This window comes from Seriola aureovittata, chromosome 16 (genome assembly GCF_021018895.1).
Source record: "Seriola aureovittata isolate HTS-2021-v1 ecotype China chromosome 16, ASM2101889v1, whole genome shotgun sequence".
NCBI lineage: Eukaryota > Metazoa > Chordata > Actinopteri > Carangiformes > Carangidae > Seriola > Seriola aureovittata.
This window is the reverse complement of record NC_079379.1, coordinates 22,513,709-22,536,639: the sequence shown is the minus strand read 5'-3', so window position 1 is coordinate 22,536,639 and position 22,931 is coordinate 22,513,709. Positions and strand designations below refer to the sequence as shown.

The 22,931-nt window shown below is 42.5% G+C and overlaps 1 protein-coding gene across 3 annotated transcripts in view; it reads left to right on the top strand.

Moving 5' to 3' along the window:
- trappc9 (trafficking protein particle complex subunit 9) overlaps nucleotides 1-22,931 on the top strand; it is a 194,686-nt gene that overhangs the window by 69,301 nt on the left and 102,454 nt on the right. For all 3 annotated transcript variants that reach the window (XM_056398528.1, XM_056398526.1, XM_056398527.1), the window contains one exon: nucleotides 21,367-21,509. In XM_056398528.1, coding sequence (XP_056254503.1) covers nucleotides 21,367-21,509 — 143 coding nt within the window. The remainder of the gene's footprint in view (nucleotides 1-21,366; nucleotides 21,510-22,931) is intronic.

The following is a 22,931-nucleotide window of genomic DNA, read 5'->3' as shown; positions in this document are numbered from 1 at the left end:
GTAATTTCCCAGAGCATAAAATCATCAGCCGATTAATCAATTTGTTGATCGACTGAAATTTCATTTCACAAATACTTTGGATTATCGATCAAAAGTCATTTATCAAGTAAAAATTGTCTGGTTTCAGTTTAACAAATTTAAAGATCTGAAAACAAATTTATAACTGCAAATTGAATATATTTAAACTTCTGACTGATGGTCAGTCAAAGCCGCCATTTTGAAGTTGTCAACTTTGGTTTCTGGGAAATTGTGATTGTGGGCAATATTTTTTTTTTTTAATTATAGTTCGGTGATAACGTTTGTCTCAATTTGATGTGACTGATTCTTTGTTGTGTTTTGTGTCGGACAACACAACTCAAAGTTGCTGAGTCATAATTTGAACAAGGTTTTTTTTTATATTTGTTTTTAGATAGCTGTTAAAAAAAACATAAAACCACTGTACATGTGCCAAGATTATTAACCTTCAACCCGCCAGCGAAGACAAAAATTGGATCACACTTAGGAAAAGTTACGATGTAAGCATTTTCAGCGATGAAGAGTGCGTCTGCGGTTTTGTGCAGCGAGAAAGAACCAGGCCTCCAGACAAGACAAGCTGCCACACACACACACACTCACACACACACACACACACACACACACACACAATGTCCGGGGGTGGGGGGGGACTGTAGTTGAGGGGGTTGTTGGGGTGGGCAGAGCTTCTTCGGGGCTAATCAAATCCAGTGGAGACAGAGGCAGAGTTGGCTCCCTGCCTGCCAGCCAGCCAGCGAGCTATTTTTAGAAGCCCAGCCCCGCCGATGGCAGTTCAGCTCTCCTCGCAGACACAGATCCCAGCTCGTGATACAGATATTTATAACTGCCACAGCTGTCTGCTCAAGTGTGAAACTCCAGCTGAACAACCAAATGATTTTCTTTTTCTGAGCTCAGGATTAAAACCGTTCCTTCTTCTCCCCCCCCCCCCCCCCCCCAGTTTGGCTTTTGGTTCACCACCGACTTTATGTTCAGTTGTGACTCCGAGAGAATGAGCATCGCCGACGAAGGCTTTATTGATTTATTGACTGAGCTGCTGATACGGTGCCTATAGAGGCTGGGGTTAGGTTCTGAAGACTTGCAGTTTTGACTCCGTAGATCACATGGTTTTACAAGGATGTCACGTTTGTACCTAACCGAACGCTAGGAGTGATTTTGATTTTGATCATAATCAAACCTGGCTGTTTCGTGACCCTTTTCTAAATGACATCAGCATAATCCGAGTCTCTGGTTGCGTGTCTCTGCACCACCGCAGGCACATCTCATCTGCACCGACAGAGTTACTTCAGCAGTTCAGGTTTGGACCCCCATCTGTTTTTTTTTTTTTTGGACATTTTCCACTGGATGTGGCTTCTCCATCCGATTTCCACCAACATCATTATACACTTCATACATGCAGTGTATACAATTGACATTTCAGGAGCGTGTATCTATGTTCCCACAACCTCCGCTTGCCTTGGAGCTCCATCCCATCATGGACAGTTCATATTCTTATATTTTTAAATGAGCTGTTTATTGAGGTGTGTGTGTGTGTGTGTGTGTGTGTGTGTGTGTGTGTGTGTGTGTGTGTGTGTGTGTGTGTGTGTGTGTGTGTGTGTGTGTGTGTGTGTGTGTGTTAAATAGATAATAAATAGATCTTTGTTGTTTTTCTCTTGTGGGGTTGCAGTATGGAAATAACTCACTTCCATTTCAGCTTCATCCCTTATGAAGATAAAAATCTTTTACACTTTAAAACATATCTTTGGGAGGTTGAGAAAAAGTTGATTCTTGTACATTAATACCATTGTTGTTTCTATGTTAATGAATGATAATGTTAATGTCTGCCAGGAGTGTAGAGGACGAGACATCTGCATCACTCTCAGCAAAAACAAGCATCTGGAAGTTTTTTTGATTATATATTATATATTACATTGGTTATAGTGCGCATATCAATTTCATTTTTTCCTTTTATTTGATGATTTAATGCACGATAACACTCGCATATAATGATCATTATTCTCTTTGCGTTCTTAAAATAATATATTTTAATGTGAGAGAGAAAAACAAAAAGAAAAAGTACTGAATTAGAAAATATATATAATTTGATTAACGAAAAGAGTTTAGTACTAGAGGAAGCACGTATGAAGTGATAAAGTTTTGAGAAGTAACAGTTATAATCAATTTAGTGTGAACTTGATGGCTTAAGTGATTATTTAATATAGTTGGTTAATACTTCAGGTTTTTCTTCTTTTGTTCTTTCCCCACAAATAGATTTTCTGTTGGTTTTAATGCTCTGTGATATATAAAACATAACATAGTTAAGCTGCAGCATCTTTATTGAATGGAGAATCAATGTTGAATGGAGCATTGATCTTCAATCAGATCACGACCCCGAGGATCAGATCTGACACGGATATTGTATCTTCCCAAAGACGTCCCCTAAAATGTGATATTTTCAAACAGTTTTATGAGTCATCTCTTAAAACGCAGCTGCTTACTGAGCGTGAAAGTCATTTTAACTATGTTTATATACAGTGTGTTTACATATATTTGTTTTTTTTATGTGTGAGTGAACTCCAGCATGTTTGAGTGTCTAATTACATAGCACCCAATTAGTCTTTTATTTCCACCATAGATCAGACATAGTGCAAAAATATGGATCAACCCCTTCTTGGTTGGACCTTGCGTTGTGGGCGTTGCTTATTAGGTCTGCTATTGATGCTAAAGCTCACTTTGGCTGTAAACAAGTCAATAGTGTTTTATTGGTGTTTATTCAGCTTTAACCCGAGAGAGAGAGAGAGAGACAGAGAGAGAGAGAGATGGAGGGGAGAGAGACAGAGAGAGAGAGAGAGATGTGGAAAAGAAAAAAGCAATAATTTCATTCAGTCTATGAGACGACTTCAAGTATGCCCGAAACATCTTGCTGTTGTCTGTTGTATATGATGGTGCGAGCGCTCGGAGAAGCGTGGAGCGCTCTTCACTGCAACAGACAAAATAATCCATTGAGCAGAAAACACTTGACAGGCCCTTTGTGAACGGACCTGTGAAGCCGAAGACTCCTAGAGAAAGTGCAGAACCAGCTGCTGAATGAGAGAGTGAGACTGGTCCATTTCATTATTGAAGGGTTGAATGAAAAAGCTCCACTGTTTGCTCCAGGAACTGACATCACATCCTACACCCCCGTGCTCGCTGAGGCACAACTGTCTCGACACGCCGAGAGCAAGATAAAAACAGACATGAAATTTCTAAAACCTTACAATCGTGAACCAGCAGCACCAGGAGAACAGAAAGACTTTCGCGTAGGCAAAAGAAAGGTAATACCACACAGGAGGACGGGTGAAGAACCTGTCAGACAGGAAACTTACCCAAACAGAGAAAGAGGTCGTAGCCAAACGATTAAGTTTGCCCATCACACCGAGGTATTTACCAATAGGTGACCTCATCACGGCAGCAGAATCAACCATCAGAAAAAACAACATCAGGAAAACGGAAGCAGAACACCTCTAGGTTGAAAGTAGGTCCTTTCCAATGCGAAGGCACCAGCCCTTTCAACCCCAGGGTCCAACCATCAGTGACACTAATACATATGAGGCACTGAGGCGAGACCTCACCAGCGGCTACAAGAAAAAGGGCAATAAGATATTTTGCAAAAGTCTCTCTCCTCGTCCTGGAGAAGCTATCCCATGCACGAATGGGTTCGAATGGTGGCCAACCTCTACATGGAGGAAGTAGAAAGCTCGGCCACCCACCACTCAATGGACCATAAGCAAACCTTTATATATTGATACTCCAGAAACGTATCCAGACCTTACTTAAATGAATGTATAGCTCTCTCCCAAAAGTTTCCCAGCCTCACCGGGGTCACCTCAGTGCAGCTCCCTATCACCGAGCTGCTTCTCTTCTGTGCCACTGGAAACATCCTCCTTTTGGGGATTTTGACAGCCAGCTCCCTCTGTGAAAGATTTGGCCTTATTTAACATAACTGTCTCCACGGGGGTGGGGGGGGGGTGGGGGGGTGGGGGGTGTGGGGGGGGCAACAAATGGACTAAATATCCCATCCGTCCTCTCGGGGTGGTGAGCTCTGTGTAGCATGAAACTATCTGTCAATCTCTACGTCTATTTTTATATTTTGGGCATCAGGTCTTGGAAAGGTTGTTTTTTATTTGGCTGTAAGTGTCTTCGCCTGGAGGTTGTGAAGTCTGTGAAGAGGAGAGATGGGGAAGAGTGAGATAATTAAGACTAATCAAAAGGCGTAATCATCATCAGGAAGGCCCCTCCTCAAACGCACAGTAAACCAACACACCCAGTGCTGCCACAATTTCCTGGCTGTTTACCAACATTTTTATTCCTGCAAGCCGTTTTTTTTTTAATCTCAGAGTGCTTCATTTACCTGTATTCAGTTCGCAATCTGCGCTTGATTGGTGTTTGAAGCTACAGCTGCAAACGACAGCTGTGCTCCTTCCCCCGCCTTTTTTTCTTTTTCTCCCAGTTTATCTGTATACGGCTGCCTGTTATCTTCAGGCTACGACAATATGAAGCATATCTCCCTCGTGCCTCGGTGATAGATGACAGGGGGAAACATCAGGAGAAATAGGAAGATGGATGGGGTTTGGGGAGGGGGTGGGGAGGGTGGGGAGGGTGGGGGGGGGGTGTCACTGAGAAGCTGATTCTGGTGTGGGAACCCACGGGGATTGGCGGACGACTTTTTGTCGGTCGCCTCTGTGGATACTGCATCTGCTTCCATCCCATCACTGTTTTCTGACTATCGGCAGAGATGCAGCACGGCCTGCTGCTGGCTGGTTCGATAAGCCCCAGATGTAATTATGTGCTTCATTCTTTCTCGAGCAGGATTGTCATTACACTCATGATAATAGAGTGTATAATTCACCCTTTTTTCTTTCTGCAGAACTCCCGCAAATGTTGAGTGATATGATTTGCATGTGAGGTTTTTATTTTGGTTTTTAATTATTTGCATTGTGATTAACATTTCCTGTAGGAGTCGGCTGCCGGGTATCTGAAACTCATCAAATGAAACCTTAAAGATTCGCTCGTATGAATGTTAGTATTTGAGTTAATTGTGAAAGGGCGTGCTTGATTTCCTGTGAGAGTCAGCAAACCTGCGAGCCTGCTTTGCACTTATAGCGTTGGCAGGAAGTCAGCGCAGCGCTTTTATGGCACATTTTTAGTCTGTAGTTGCAACAGGCAAGGGGACACCTCCTCCTGCCAGCAACACCAACTCTTATTTAGCATTTGGCTCCCGAAATCCTGGATGTCCCCGTATATAGAAGACATAGAAAAGACAAGTCGGCGCCGTACGTCTTGTCCCTGACGACCTGTCGCTGCTCTGTCAGCGCAAACACTGTGATGTGGCACCGCGGGCCTCCTGTCTCTAACTGATGGCCAAATGATCTGGTCCATTAAGAACCTGACCCCAGGGAAAACTGAGTTTTGTATTCGTCTTCCTAATTACCAGTCATGTAAAATGCACAGCTCTGTCTGAGCTCCCAGGCAGCTTTTTATGAGCTGCGGCGAGACAGGCCGATTGGGAGTGCAACAGTTGGTCGAGCGCTTTGCCTCGTGGCTTTTTAGACTTCAGTCACATCTCTTTAGAGGACTGGCCATGTTCAAAGAAAGTATTGAAATATAAACTTTGGCTTTTGAATTATTGTGCATATATTATATAATTTAATAACTGTGCATATTTTATGTGTTCATTCAAAAAGAAAAGAAAAGTGGGGCTGAACTTTTCAAGGAAAGAAGTTCCTCTAGTTTGAGGAGGGTGAAAAATGTCAGTATGTATTTTACAGGTATGCGTAATGTTTGTGAAAGTAGCAGCTGGCAGGGGTCAGTGAACCAGATATTTACATTAAACCTACATGTCTTTTGAAAGAATTTTGTTTAAAAAACTGCCACATTTAACCTGGAAACGTTTTGACGGCTGCACTGAGCACAGGCTCCTCTCTACTGCAAATACAGACTGAGTGCTCGTTGCAAAGAGAGACTGTCCTCCTATAAAAAAACAAAAACAAACAACCCCATCGGTCATTTTTGCAAGTGCCCCGTTATGACCCATAGTTATGTTTTATCGTTGAGCTGCATCTAACGGTCGGTGTCGGACAACATCAGTCCTTTCAGCAAAATGCCTGAAAACGACATGTTTATGAGTCAGGTGACGCTCTACGGCGGGTCTGGGGTCGATGAATGGGTCGACAATACAGCTCAGCCTTAACCATGTGTTTATTATTGTAACCGTGACGACGACGAACGTCCTTTAAACTTACTTCAACCCCAAATCATGGATCATTCCCTGAGCAGAACCGAATTGTTTTTGTAGCTAAACCTAACTAAAGCTTTACTAAAGTCATTTTTAACAATTTATCCAGCTGTTATGGGGGGGGGGGGATTATCTATATATGGTAAATACTCTGTTTTGATGATCAATTAAATTAATTACCCAAGTAAAATGTCAAACATTCTCTGCTTCTAACTTTTCAAACATGAGGATTTTCTTCTCCTCTGTGTAATTTCATCAGCGTTGGACTTTCTCTATAGACTATATCTTTTTAGACTTTTGTTTAGACACTTTGAGATTTGTCACCTTGAACTCTGGGAAATTAAAAATCAGCAATTCGAGGTAATTTGGGCTCATGCTTTCAAGTATATTCAAACGAGCTGTGTGATTTATTTAACTTGATGTAAAAAAACACTTACAGACCTATTATGTAAAGGTAAGGCCACTAGTCAAAATGTACACTTTAGATGGAAACATATGTGTATATTGATATAAATGAAACCTCACAGTGATTAGTTTTAGTTTGCACTCTCTGCTCAAAGACTCGTGTTTTCTATACGAGTCCAAAAATACCAAAGAACAACAAGAACCACAGTGATCAAGTAAATGTGCCTCGGTGTAAAATTCTGTTCCACCCCCGGAAGGTCAAGATATAAAGTTCTGTTTGTTTGCTACTCTGTGTGTGTGTGTGTGTGTGTGTGTGTGTGTGTGTGTGTGTGTGTGTGTGTGGGGAACTGCTGGTGTATGCAAGCCTGGTGGGTGAAATTAGTGGAGAATCAAGCATTTCATCATGCTTACTGGACTTGAATCCATGTGTGAAATCCAGTGAGCCAGGCCAAGCGTGACTCCATATGCTGCCGCGCCCGATGACTGAACCGGTGTCAATCAGATCACCTTCAGCCGCTCCACGGCCGCCCTCAACAGGATGTTTATGTACCACCGTGCTTCACCATCCAGCACCCTTTTGGCTTTTATATTTATTATTTCTCATTTGACAGGTCATTGTTGGTGATCTTGTACGTATGTGTGTATGTGTGTGTGTGTGTGTGTGTTTGTGTGTGTATATCTAAGTGTAGTAATAAATGTTTGTGTGTGCTTGCGTACATGTCTGCTCATGCGTCGCCATGCAATTTATCATTCTTTTCAAGCTTTGGAGCTTCTGGCTTTCAGCTCTGCTCGTCCCATCTTTGATGCTGACTTCACATCTCCACGGTCGACCGGCTGCTGATATACTATATAAGAACAGCGGCGGGGGTCAGGGGTGATGTAAGGCTTCTCCCTTTAGTCGCCCCGGCTGGTAAACGGTGTGACACCTGCACAGGAACGCGGGGTTACATAAAAGAGCGGCCGTTTCGTGTCCGAGGCACCCGTGGGTCCTCGGTTTTCCTCTGATCACACATGATCAGAGAAAACCACATTTGTGTGTCTGTCTGTCTGTGCGTGCGTGTGTGTGTGTGTGTGTGTGTGTGTGTGTGTGTGTGTGTGTGTGTGTGTGTGTGTGTGTGTGTGTGTGTGTGTGTGTGTGTGTGTGTGTGTGTGTGTGTGTGTGTGTGTGTGTGTGTGTTGTGTGTGTGTTTGTGTGTGTGTGTGTGTGTGTGTGTGTGTGTGTGTGTGTGTGTGATGGAGGGATGGAGGCTTCATCTTGAGCAGATGCCACTCTCCCTTGATAAAATTTAGTGCTGCTGTTCATCCTCTTTCCTTCCCCTTCATGACTCACAACCCGTAATCAGATTGAACCACTTGTAAGTGAATTAGCCGACACTCAGAAAAGAAATCAAATTACTCTGGATGAAATGGTTCTTTTATTGTGAGAATTCACAGGAAGTACTTACACACACCTGCGTTTCCATTGTATGTGTCACCGCCCACTTATCAACTAACAAACAATATTAATATAAGCGATGGCTCGGTATATATCCTGGATTAAATGCCCTAATAGTGAAATTTGTTCACTTTGCCACCACAGGAGAAGCAGTTTAAAAATTCACTTGCAAAAAAAAGAAACTTCCCCCCAAACTGCAGAGAGGAAACACAAAACAGCCCAAAGTTCCTTCTGATCTTTGAAGAGAAGTCATTGATCAAGTAGTTTTAAGTCCGACTCTCGGACGGTTTCAGATTCAGTGGCGTCCTCTGTGTCATCCTCAGTTTGCCTTTAGTTCTTGACTTTTTCCACATAAGGAGGCTTCTCCCTGGAAAAATCCACAAATATCTGCTGCAGCTCAGGATCCGTCACAATCTCACACCAGGAGAAGTTTTTTTTTATTTTTATTATTATTCTCCCTCTGTCGCACTCTTCTCTGAACAGGTTCATTTTCGTCTTTATCTGTTTCAGCCACAGGCGATGTGAAAGAGCTTAACCACCTTCTGTCGGAGCCCGAGCCGGTAGTGCTAACATTAGCATCCACCGCGGGCTCTGCAGGAGGCAGTGCTGCTCCACTGCCACCAAACTTCTCATTGCCCTCTCCCTGTGAGCTTGAGTTGGCAGTACAGATGTTACAGTGTTGTAGTGCCGCTGCTAACATTTTTATTTAAGGACAGTTAAACAAAGGTGCTGAAAAGTATTTGGATATATACATTTAAATGGATATATTTAGGAGAGAGTGAGAGTGCAGCTTAAAATGCTATTGAACTGCATTATTAAAAAATCATATTACACCCAACTTCATGGAAGAAATGGCTGCAGTGCTCCTTTAAGAATAGGTTCCAGTGTTTCAGCAGAGCAGAATATAATGTACAGTTTTTAACAGCTGCCGTATCCTCATTGTATTAAATTATAACAAAGTTTTGTGAATAGATGATTTTACCATCTCGTGTATTATATATCATTACATAACCGATATTATCTATTGAAAAAAGCCCCGATGAACCAAACACAGGTTCTAATACAGATTCAACACGCTCCATTGTACAGATAAGTGATTGAAATACCATGATGCATTTGGGAAACAGAACAAAAGTGTGACCTCTGTAGTTTCTTTGTGGGCATGTGAATGAGGCTTTACAGCATTTTCGGCAAAAAATATCTTGAGATAATTAGATTTTTAGCTCAGTCTTTCATTGTTTGGAAGCTGGAAATACAAAGTGTGGAGAAGAGATTCATTAGCTTTTCAATGACGGACAGACTCAATGTCATACCGTTTTTTTTATTAAAGAGCAATAGTACGTCTGAGTTGTGAGTTGTAATTTCTTTTTAATAAAAAAATTTGGCGAATGAGTTTTGCCAGAGGTGATGTTGAAAGCGGGAAATGGTAAAAGAAGCAGACATCACCCACTGCAATCACCTCCATGCATATTATTGTTAAGACGATTCCTGATCAATTGCATCTGTAGTTTGAAGTGTGTGCGAGAGGTTGCTCATCAGTATTCAAACATAATTACACGGTGAGGATATGCCAAGTCCATGATATGGGAGAGCTTTGATGACCCTGCTGTAGCCATCCGGAGAAACGTGGTTTTAAATATTTGCATAAGCTTCACGCTGCTGTTTCCCCGGTAACGCGGTATTGTTAGATGAGGATACAGAGAGAGAGAGAGGATTTGTGGAAACGGGCAGTCGTGAAGGGTTTCGCTGAGGTAAAGAGGAGGGAGAAGTTTTACTTTAATTGGGTTACGACTTTTTCCTAGAACTGTGAGAACTGTGCGCCCCCCAGACCCCCCCACCCCCCACATGTGCTTCTCCAGGATGACGCCGCTCCTGTCGAGTTGCAGTAGAATAATGAATCATAACCAGTGTGACGTTCACAACAGCACAGGTTATTCTGCCTCAGCTTGGCACTGGCGCGGCTGCGGATCCGGTGTGTGTAAGCACGGTTTCAGACGGAGCACAAACCTGCCACCTTCAAGTGTAAAGGGAGTTAATCAGCTGGGAAAAAAAACCAAAAAAAAAAAACCCCAGTTGTTGTGTGAAGGGTAAGAATTAATAAAAGGCATTAATATTTATTCTGCCTTGTAGACTTTTTTTTTTCTTCCTGTTTGGATGTGTCCACTGGCTGGGAATGTAAAATGAAAATGAAACAGACCAGCACAACATGAATAAATAGTGGTTTGTTTTTTGTTTTTTGCTGTGATTGTGTAGAGGTTTATGTACTTTAATTAGTAGATGTCCTCTCCTAATTAAAGTGTAGAAAATATCAGAAACATGGGCAACAAAACTGTAGTGAATACAGTAAGTGAGGAAAGAAACCCACTGCTTGTCTGTGACTGTTACAGTACATGTGCCAGTTCACACAAGCTTCAGCTAGATTAGTTATTTTCCATTAAATGTGTGACAGATCGCCATCTTGATCCACTGTAATTACTTGCTTGGGGGTGTGTGTGTGTGTGTGTGTGTGTGTGTGCGTGCGTGCGTGTGTGTGTGTGTGTGCGTGTGCGTGTGTGTGTGTGTGCGTGTGTGTGTGTGTGTGTGTGGTTAGGGTGGTGTCTGTACAGTTTATTTATTTTACTGAATATGTTAGTTTTCATTAGAAATAATATGGATTTGTTGATAGCGTCTCAAAGGGGAGCTATTATCCTCATTTCAAACTCTGTATTTTTTATTCTGGGACTCCACTCAAGGAGCTTTGCATGATTTACAGTTAAAAAACATTCTGATTTTATATAAAACCTGCACTGTCGGTTATTTGTATACAAAGGGAATTTGTGCATTTGCACCAAAAATAACTTCTTCTCTTCATGGCGACAGGATAAAACTAACCAAACTCTTCCCGGCCTCCGCTCTCATCGGCTGTGTTCGAGGTCGGGCCAAACTAGCCATGATGTGAATGTGTTACACCGAGATGTAGATGTGTTACGGAAGAAAATCCCGGAGCACAAACAAGGTGGACTTTGTATCTTAGCAGAACTTTAACATGCACAACAAAAGGAAATTATATGGGCGCTTTAATGTAATAACCACAGCCAGCACTTCCAGTTGGAACATTTTTGTTTACACCATTAACTTTCAAGTACAAACTCATGCTTCTATGAATATGAGTCAATAATTAGTTCCAGAAACAGTCGTGTGGTTCATTAGGATTGTTTTTTAAGGGATAATGTGTCTCATGTCTTCCACCAATTGGTGAATATGTAGCTATGATATCATATTTATGTGATAAAGTTTCTATGTATAGCACTTCAAATCAGCAGTTTACAAAAGGCGTTACTAAAACCAAACATAAACGTGTGGCCAGGAGACCAGCAAGATTTTAACTTGTAGATCTGTGATCAGGAACTATTCCCCACAGGGACTTTTTCCTGTCAAGTAGTCAAATTAAATTTAGACGTTCTGTCACATGTGAAACACGAACATGAGCTAAAATGTTTCATGTCTGAAAAGAGTGAAAGAGCAGCAGATTGCAACCAAAAAAAAAACACTCAGCTATGAAATATTTTAGTTTAAAACCAAATGTGACCACAGGTGGTAAGATTAGCCCTTTGCTAATTTCCACTTCTTTGTAGTTAATGTGTCATTTTGTCAAACTACAACTGACGACATGTTGTAACCCTCATCGTTGACCTGCCTCTGAAGTAACATTTTGAATATCAGACCCTCATACCTGATTTTAATCAAAGCCCAGGATCCACTAACGAGTTTCTGAGGCTGAAAGGACAATTAGTAACATCAGTGCTGCCTCAGGTCGCCCCCCCCCCTCCACTGCTCATTTCTCACTGACTATCAGATCACCTGTCTGATGCAGCTAAGTGCAGCTGCTGGAGGGGATTTTGTGTCATATGGCTCTTGTCACATCCTTTTTTTTTTTTCTTTTTTGGCCAATATTTTTACTACCCTCCGCCCTCCCTATAATAACTTGAGCTCGACATCCCATAACCCCCTTCGTCACAGAGTCCCTCACGGTTGGGCAGGTTGCTCACCCACTCTTTAAAATGTCTCTTGTCCTAATTGCCACATCAGAGGCAAACCCTAACTGTGAGGGGGTGCAGAGCGTGACATTATAAACGCTGTGGGCAGAAATGTCAGGACCGTCATTAAACGGACCGGCTTGGGGCTGTTGCGGATAGGCTTTTGGTTTCGGGGTGGGTTTTTGGAACTGGTGAAGTGATTATACCATGCTATGCAAACTTCTGTGCTTCACTAGGTCCTCTCCCTTAAAAAGAAACAAAAAAACTTCCTTTTCCCTGTCAGCAGTGTCAGCTATTTTGGTCTACATGCAGCCTGGTTGTTACTGAGCAGTTTTAGATGCTCTAACCTCCATCAGCTGTCAGATCAACACAGAGTTGTTCACAGCGCCCCTCCGCTCCCCATCATCCGACGATTATTGCGAAGTCATTACACCGTGGGACCGATAGAGAACATATTTGCTCTTATCAGCCCTCCCTCCCTCTTCTCTCGTGAATCATCAATTGCCGACAAGCACAGCAGAAACATGATAATGTCAAACTGTCTCAAGGACACAAATACCATGAAAGAGCCTCTTTGAGGCAAAAACACAGGCGGACAGGAGGATCTAAAAGACATCACATCGATAAGCTGTGTATAAAAGGCAGTAGAGTCATCTCATTTGCTCATTTGTTGTTGCGAGTTGTTGCATCAAGTTTGAACCTTTTCAGAGGCAATCAGAACAAGACAACAAGTGATGAGCAGGAGCACAGGGGGAAAATGCTGGACTACTTTTTCTCTCTTTTATCTGCTCAGTGCTTGATTCTTATTTCACCACCTCGGCTCGATATAAAGCTATCTGCAGGATGCTGTTTAATTCTGACTGTGGAAGTGGGAACTGCAGGGTGCCCGTCTGATTGGCTCAGTAATTGACAGCCAGGTGTACATACGAGAGCCGGTCCCAGCAGTACTCCAAATGGACACGCTGCATCCGAATGCCCTCGAGGCGTCTCTCACTTTTTTGACTAAATAGCTCTCCTGGCTGACGGCTCACTTTCCCGCCGCCAGGCAGATGCAACCTAAGCGGGGGTCAAGTCTCATTTTAAGGACAATTAGGCACACAGACTTCCATTTCATCACATCATCAAAGTACATTGTGACCCTCTGTCTACCTGCCATTCAACCACCTGTCCCAGTTAAAAACCTCCTGCAAAATAAAAACACCATGGATCCATGGATGGATAATGAAAAATAAAAAGGAAAACAGAGAAAGTGTGTAGTGAGTGGAACATGTTATTCACCACATTTTTTTCAAATTAAGATTGGAAAAATAAATGTTTTTTGAAAGAGACGGAAAAATTGATGTCGTAACTGTATCTGCCATAAACGGGGGCTTTACGCCATTTCCAATTTGGCCGTCTGCAGGAAGATAATGATGTTTCACACCAGCGCCTTTTACTGTGGCTTTTGCTGAGACTGTGGAAATAACATGGCGAAATTCTATTTTTCGTGTTGGCAATTACATACCATTGGCTGTGTGTAAGTTTTCCCACTCCTCAATTGTCAGAAGGAAAAGACGATGAGGAAGAGTGCAAAAAGTCATTTTATTTTGAAGTACTTGTTGTTTTGTTGTCTGTCTGTATTTAAAGGTCCCATATTGTATAACGGTAGATGTCCATGTGTGATTATAGATCAGGTCTAGGTTCTATATTAATACTGTGAAAGTATCAAAGCCTCAGTCCACAGAGAAATGCACAGAATTTTAACCTTGAAATGGGCCATCAGGACTTCCTGTAACTTTGTGATGTCACAACAAAACAGTCATGCCCCACGCCCCACCCACATGGATCCACCATCCAACCTTTGCGGGATTTGGTTTCTCTGAGTGTTTTACCTTAAATCTGCTATATTTTTATTCGATCACTCACAGTCAGAACAAACAGCCAATCAGAAAAGAGTGGCTCACAGACTGCTCTCTTCTGATTGGCTCACTGACCTGTTGTTACTAGAGCTCCAGAGAGAAGCCTGAGAGAGGAGATGTAAAACTACAGCGATGGTTTTTGTTACTTAAAACCACAAATATATCTTCTTATGGATCAACACTTTAAAAACACAGTGTAAAATATGGGACCTTTAAAGCTACACAAACAGGCTGTAATCATCTTTCTAATAAGGTCACAGTGAATGACATCATTGTGTCTAGGAAAAAATCTAACATAAACATAAGGTACAAACTGGCCCAGAAACACAGTGAGTTTGACAACACAAAAATAGACTCACTGCCATAGTTGCTGCTAGCTTAGCCCCCAGCCCAACAGGGCATCACCACCAACCTAGATCACTGTTACAAATAGTAAAATCTGGACCTGGTCTGACCAAGACGGGTCTGTGGCCAGTTCCAGATGAACCAATGTGTCTGTGTGCTCTTTGCACTAGTTTTTACGTGGCCTGGACTCAGCTGGAAAAAGGTGATGTCATGTACTTCTGTGCACCAATCAGAATTTGTTGGCAGTCCACTTCCACACACTCCTGTAGAAGCAGATTAGCCGTGTTTTTGAGTGTTAATTTCTATTCAGTCATTAACATTTTAGAGTATTTATGTGGCACCATGTGACTCTGTATCCCAAACTCTCTCTTTTTCTTCCTTGTGGGGTGGTAATGCATATTAACAGCGGGCGACAGTCATGTGCTGTTAGGAGACTGCACGTTGTTGCAGACTGTTTAGGTTTCAAAACAATTAAAAAAGGGTTTTGCAAGTGTTTAATTAAGTTGGAAACTTTGATTGTATTGTTTGGCCTTGAGGATACACATAATGGACTTTGGTGCTCAACCCTGAATATATTTAACCATGAATGAGTGTTTACAATGAAACCTGCAGAAAGTATATTTTTTATTTCATTATCATTAACAAAAGCCAATTAAGACCATTTTTTTTCATTAAAATTCTTGAATTTGTAGCTCCAACTGTGCATCAGCTATCAATTACTAAAAATGAGTGGAAAAGTAATGATAAAGAGCAAAGAGACTATAAACGGCTGTAGAGAGTATTCCTGTCCCTGAAGTGGACACTGCATAGGTCCTTTCAGTCTTTGTGCTAAGCTAAGCTAAACTGTCAAGGAACTGCCTCTGTGTTGGATATACAGTGATTAAATCAGTATTGATTTTTCTCATGTAATACTCAGTAAGAGAGTCTGTAAGTGAATTTCTAAAAATGGTTTCTTTAAGAAACACCGTGGCAAGTCGTTTCCTCTGTGCAAACAAAGAGTGGTTACTAAACCATGCCGTCCCGTGCAATTTTGAGAGCCCCCCCCTCCCAACCCCTCCCACCTGCCACTTATATGCTTTATCTTAGTATTCCTGTCTGGAGACATGGTGCCATGCCATAATCTCCTCAGCAAGATGTGTCAGGATCTTTATCTCAGTGCCAAGTTTCAAAAAGCTTCCCTCTTCTTTCTTGGTCTTTTTGTTCGCCCGTCACGTGCAGGGACGACGATACCGCCTGTGACATTAAGTATTCACCTCTATTGTCAAACAAATGCTGCGTTTGTGTGTAAGGAAGTGATGGATAGTCTTCTTAGGCTTTGTTGTGACACAGCACAACAAAAAAAATAAAAAAATAAAATGGGACTGATGGCTTTCAAGGTAAAATCCAGCCTAATACTGAGTCTGCCATGCATATCAGGTCAGTGATGCTTAGCCGCTAAGCAGCCACAATCGAATAAGTATTCTTTTAAAGATAAAACAAAGGGCAGTGAACCAGCCACTGGCAGTTTTGGGAGCTAATCAACATATTCATATTAATAGAGGATCAGCTTCGTGGTTATAAGATTAGCGACAGTGTGAAAGGGAAAGAACATAACAAGCACAAACACATTCAGGGAGTTTACAAATGATTGACGAATATTAAAGTGGCTTATTGTATCACAGCTTGTTGAAGTGTACATCTTACCAACGATACAAGCCGTGTTTGTTCATGGGTCACTTGGTTAAAAAGGGTTGGTATAGAATGGGGCGGGAAAAATAAACCTTGTCAGTACAGGGAGCAAGAGTTGGCATTAGCACAAACACTGTGTCAGCCACTGCCAGTTACAAGCTAACAAACAAGGTAAACAAATGAAAGATGCTAACTGCGCTAACCGTTCTGATCCGTCTGCTAGTCTCTGGTTCTGGTCTCAACGGACTCCTCATCTGAGTCTGGGTCTGACTGAGGCTCAAACATGAGTCTCTCTGACCATCTACTATCTGTTAACCTAGCTTAACGCAGCGGTGATGCTATCGGTTAACCTAGCTTAGGGCAGCGATGGTGGACGGGGCCAAAGGCCTGATCCAGAAGGAAGAGGAAGTAAGAGTAGATGTGCTTCCATCCCCAGTCTTCATTCTTTTTTTTTCCACTTTCTATGTTGGGAAACAAAATATTAATCATAGCTGAGTATTTTTTCCTAGTTTAAAACATGTCTGGAGAGGAACTTCAGCCGTTATGTCTCTGATAGTAAAAAGAGAGGCCTTCTTTTTCTCTGAGTGTGTCAGGCTGAGAAATCTGTCCTTTTAGAGAGTTTTTGGGCTTGCTAAAATGAAATGACTTGGTGTATGCAAGCCCAAACAATCGATGTGTTTACGTGCACCATGGTAACAAAAGAGAGCTTTTAGAGAGAATTTCAATCCCTGCCATCTTTCACACCTCCGCACACTTGGCCAGTTGCTGCGTGAAGTGATTTGTCTGTGTGATTGAAAGTTACAAACATTGTCCGGTGGCGTCCCGCTCAGTTTCCAAAAGTAAGGAGAAGATCGGACAAACATTTTGAGCGTAAGCAGATTAACAGAGCTGCGTTATTTATCAAACCCAGCATGTTTGCACACTCAGCTTGAATCTGTTGATTCTGTTATGATTTACATCACAAAACCACAAAACTCGGGCAAAACTAGAAATAGTTTGAAATAGTTTGAGTATCCTGCTTATGTTTTCCGCTTGAAAACAGCTTATCCCTGTTTGAGAAACCTGAATTTCTACCTGGAGTACTGTGATGGAAACCAGGAAACTGTGGCATTCAAACACCTCATCCAGGTTTCTGAACCATCTCATAGTGACTGAGATGAAACCAGGAGATTGTTATGATCATGTGTACAGGGAGATAAAACTCAGGGTCTTCATGTCTCATGTTAACGCCAGGATACTAACGCACAATCTGAGACCAAGCACACGTTGAGAAGAGAAACAACACCTTCTTCCTCTTACAAGTTATATGTAGTCAAACTCACCATTGTTTAGTTCAGTACATTCAGTGGTTTGCTGCTACAGCTTTACTTGGTCTGGTCTGACCACTAAAGGCCTTTTCATGAGCCTTGGTCAAAAAAGATCAACATCTGGCTTTTGTCGTGAGTGTGAAAAGGTACAATCTGCATTCTCTCCCAGGTCAAATGACTCTGCAGGAGTCGAGTGTTTTTCAGCTCCAGCTCCGCTCGACAGTGATGTAAACACAACACCTGGGTGAACACCTGCCGGTGTCACCCGCCCAGCACGGTGCTGTTAAACCAGAAACAACCGCGGATACACCTTCCACCCAGTGTGTGCGCTCAATAAATTTTAAAAACACACAATCACCGACCGAAAACGTCTCACACGGAGGCTCTACAACACTTTACAGGAGCACCGACCCAACCTGCGGATGAGACACGAGGAATCCATTTTCCCAATCTGCACGACAGCTAGCAGCTGGGTCTTTGTATCTGTGTGTGTGTGTGTGCGCTCTGTTACTGCATGTGATGACAGTGCTCCCTGCAGTTGTGTATGTCCTCTCAAAAAGGAAGGAAAACTCGTCTGGCAGTGTGAAAAGAGTCGATTGCCTTTTTTGTTTGTTTTTTTTTAAGCGAGGCTTACGTATTAATTATTTGGTGTAAAACGGGTATAACTTAGCACATACTGCGCATGTGCTACTGTTACAGAACAGTAGCATTCAGCATTATCCCATAACTTTCACCTGTAGCCAAAAGGTAACATAGTCTGGCTTTAAAGTAGACCAGTTGTCATGTCTCCTCCTCTGTGCTTCCCGCTCACTTGTTCACTGAAAGCTACAATTTAATTTTCGAACATAAAACACAGTTTCTTGCAGCCTGCGATTATCAGTGATGCTGAACGCCTTAATCGGACTGTAACCTCAGTCTGGGCATTCTCACTTTGTTTGTATGCATGTGAAGGTAAAGCATGTGTGCAGTCAGGCTGTTTGTGTTGCTGCCGGCCTGCCTCGAACACAGTCAGCTCATTACAGCTAAGCTTATTTTTAGCACAGTGTGATTGAAATAGCGTCCTGAGGGGGCCGAGAGCAGGGGGAGAGGATTGAACAGAGGAGGAGGAGGAGGAGGATGAGGATGAGGAGGAGGTCGGCGTCGGCCCCTACGGTCTGAAAAGGGAATCGGGATGCACAGCCGCCGTTTGCCATGTGTCGCTGAGACAATCGTCGTCCCTCAAGAGGATCACGGTGAGGCCGTTGGTGCCACACAGGCAGATACTGGATCACACAGCTCCGCCGTTCAAAAGACACATGACTTTGCATATTTTCCTTCTCATTATTAGAAATCCACACTATTAATGAAGAATATATCCAAATATATAAATACGCCAGAGTGGTTGTTGCTTCATTGTTATGAAGCAATATGTCACCCACTCAAACGGTATGTCTCTTTCACGTGTTGTTAATAGTTTTTGGACAACAGTGGAGTTCTGTGGCAATATCAGGAGACGATATTGTCAGAAGGATAAACTCACTGTTAGCTTTTGTCTTTTCATGAGATTTGTTGATTATAATTTAAAGATGGAATAACACCGGCCTTTATCCTTTAACAAACAGGAGGGAAAACAACAAGGGAAGGAAACACTGTTATAGAGAAAAACACAGACTTTAATGGAACTGGCCACCAACCAGTGTCTCCGCTCAAAGAATCTGAGCGATTTCAGTCAGTCAATTCAAATGAGATTCATATCAGCGTGCTGTTCCTTTCATTCTGTTGCCAGCGCAGCAGGAGTCTGTCTCTTGCCGGCATTGGAAGGCTGCCGCACTTCCTCCACATCCAAAGCAGACTGGTCCCACTGTCTCTGTACAGGGAAGACAAATAATAGAGAAAATAGTTTTCAGGGAGGATATCAGGATCTTAATTCGCAGCCTCTGCATCAAGCATGCTTTATTAAGTATTCCATCACAAGGCCAGTCTTCCTCTTTCGAAAATGAGCATGCTAATGATGTTAAGGTCAGTGTCTTTAAGATATCACATTACTTCAGCCATGTTTGTAGAATACATCTGATTAGTACCGTACTATCCCTCGACCGTACTAAGTAATAAGCTACAACAAAATAAGCTAAGTTCCCATTGTGCAGAGTCATGAATCTTCCAACTTGACTCGACAGTTATGACTTGTCTGGAAACCAAACCTGGTCCAGTAACACAAGTTAGATCTGGAAACCTGAAGCCTCCAATGCACATACACTGAGAACAGACCTTTCAGTAAAGTAGGAGACATTTTGTGGATTGTTTTTTTTTAAATGAGGGACGAGGAGTAGATGCATTGTGACCATGAGCTTGTGCACGCTTGCTACTGTCACCTATGTTTTAAAACATGTCTGGAAGAGATATTTACTGTTCGTTATGGAAATTTATTGTGTATTTTTGAGGTATTTGGACATTATTCTCTAACTCACGGTGGTGCTAGAGGTCACCAAAGCTAGTAGGATTCATCCTCTGGTAACCATGAACCGTCTGTACAAAATTCTGTGGCAATCTATCCAGCAAATACTAAGATATTCCACTGGATTAGTGAAAAATACAATGGTGTGCTGTTGGTACAAGATGAAAAGTTAGGGGATGAAGTCGATAGGGTTCATCCTCAGGGGATCTGGAGCATCTGTACAAATTTTAATGGCAATCCTTCACACAAAAACATAAATATCAGCCTCATGATGGTGCTTGAGGTAAAGTCAGGGGATCACCAAAGTTAGTAGGAGTCCTCTGGTAACCATGAATGTTTGTACAAAATTCTGTGCCAATCCATCCAATCGTTGTCGAGGTATTTCACTGGATAAGTGAAAATATTATGCGTTTTGTTGCCACTACATCAAAAAAGGGAATCACGAAAGTCGGTAGGAGTCATCCTCTGGGGATCTGGAGCATCTGTACAAGTTTTAATGACAATCCTTTTGGTCGTTGTTGAGACATTTCATGCAGAAACATAAAATAGTTGGATTATGACACGAAAATATATGAATGATGTGGAAATGAAGCCCGTGCAGTTCGAAATAAGTGAAAATTTAGAATTAAGGTGCTTGGTCTACAATAATGATAATAATCCCCTCTAATGTTTCCATCTCTCTTTGCTCAGTGTGCTGTGCTCCTGTCATTAGGTTGTAATAGGCCAGACGTCTCGCCAGCGGGCTCCGAATCATTCCACTTTGGCCCTGTGCCCCCACATGAGGGGATAAAGAGCAAAAATAATCAAGGAATCAGTGAAGTTTGTTCAGGAAAGGCACAGCCAGTGGCTCCATCAGCAATATGTGGGGAGATGATATATGCCGCATAGGAAGAAAAGCGGGACCTTGGATGCTCCCTTTACCCCACTTCAGCCCATTGCCTGAGTCAGCTAGTGCTCCCTCACCATAAACTGCCACTTTTAATTTCCCCATCCTTCGCCCACTTGGCTGCTTTTTTCCTGTGCCTCCACGAAATACCTCTGAGTAATTCTGTGTGCCCACTTCCCCCCTGTTGCTGCGGAACAAGGCCAGCGGAGCCCACCTACCGCTCCCACTCAGCCTCCAACCCTCTCCTCTCATACAGGACGTGACATGTTGATTCTGAATGATCTGTTTCGGAGCCACCAATCGTACTCTCTCTCTCTCTCCCCCCACCCCCAGGCTCTCTCACCATCACGCTTCCATTTCATTAAACAGCACAATAGCTGCGCTGCGGTGCATTTATTATTTTTTCGTCGTAATGACTTTTGATCCATTGATCTTAAAAACACCAAAAGAACAAAACAGTTTTTCTGATGGAACGGTGGGACACAGCAACGCTGACTGTGGCCTCTGACCCCAATCACACTCACTCATCCATACCGATATTCCTTCGATACACTGGTGGTGGATCATTTTGTATTCTTTCTTTCTTTCTTTATTCCCCCCCCCCGGCTGAATCACCCCTTACACGTAGTGCACCGTCAAACCAGCTCGATCTAAATTTACATCCTTCCCTCTCTCTTGTCCCTCTGCAGAGTCTGGAAGCAGTGCTGAACTTCAAGTATTCTGGGGGAGCAGGCAAAGTGGAGGGCTACTACAGGGAACTGTCTCTGGGAGTCCATGTTGATGTGGAGCCGTCTGTGTTCTTCACCAGAGTCAGCACCCTCCCTGCTACCAGGTAACACTAAGATCAATGTCCTTGCTATGAAATGATCTTTCTGTTTTTATGTTTCCTCATTAATAATTCATTGAAGTAGATTAAAATATTTAAATCTGGAAAACGCTACATAGACAAATTATCACCATGTAAAATTTGTTGAAATTTTCAAGACTCAAGAAGTAGGTGTAGTTTGGAATCTGTAACCACACCTAAAAGTGCTGTCGGAGGGTGGGGGAGCACACCTGTCCCGCCGCTGCAGCCAGGTGAGAAGTTGAAACATGATTCGGAGACGAGCCAAAACAGAGAGTGTGAAAGTATCAAAGCCTTAGTCCGCAGAGAAATGCACACAGCCTGTATTCAGAAACTGAGCCTTAAAACCAGCCGTCAGGACTTCCTGTAACTTTGTGATGTCACAACTGCCTCCTCTCTTCTGATTGGCTCACCGACCTGTTGTTACTAGAGCTCCAGAGAGAAACCTGAGAGAGGAGATGTAAAACTACACTGAGATGGTTTTTGGTTCTTAAAACCACAAATATATCTTCTTATGGATCAACACTTCAAAATAAAACACGGGGAAAGTGTAAAAAATATGAAACCTTGAAGTTACATTTTATTGTGAACATGTAAATTCACACATCTAGCATACACTGAGCGACGTCACATTAGAGTCTTGTTTCTGTCTCGCATAGAAAATTTCTCATATTGCTCAAATAGCAAGTGTGGACACGCCTTTTGTTCCTTAAACACATTATTTTACTGCCCCCCCCCCCCCCCCCCCCCAGTACACAACTGGACCCCCTGATTACAGAGCAGGTAGCTAGAAACTGCTATAACACAAAGTGAATTGTGGAACTTGGATAAGCTTGTGGAAGGAGACTTATTTTTCTTTTACAAGGTTTGTTCTTTAGGGGCCCATTTCAGTCACTCAGTCAAACAGCGCTGCCTCATTCATATTTAATCACTCTTGCTCACCAGGTGAACTATTGCTCTGTTTTGGTTTATTTACTTTCCTTCGCACTGGGTTTGTAAAGTAATGTTTTTACTGAATGGAAACAGCGCAGAACTTTGCTCACGTTGTGCTCAGCGCTGCTTCTTTTTTACTGACCATAATCTGATAAGCCTTTAACCCTGCATGCCATTTTTCATGTATTCGTGTTATTAATTTGGTAACATAACCCCGTCATCGTCAGATAAAGTCGCAATACCTCTCTACCCTCGCTGATGTAGCACACAAGCTGAAGGGAAATCTACTTCACAGCCGCTCTCGTCGCAATAATTGGTGATAAATCTCAATGGTACAGCTTCATTTTCTCCTGCACATAACACAAACGCAGCCATTTTTTTATTTTTTTTTCTCTCTCTCTTCTGATTTGGCGAGTAGATATCGATCTTCCACTGCAGCAGCGCTCTTGGTGTGGCATTACTGCTCTCAAAACCAGA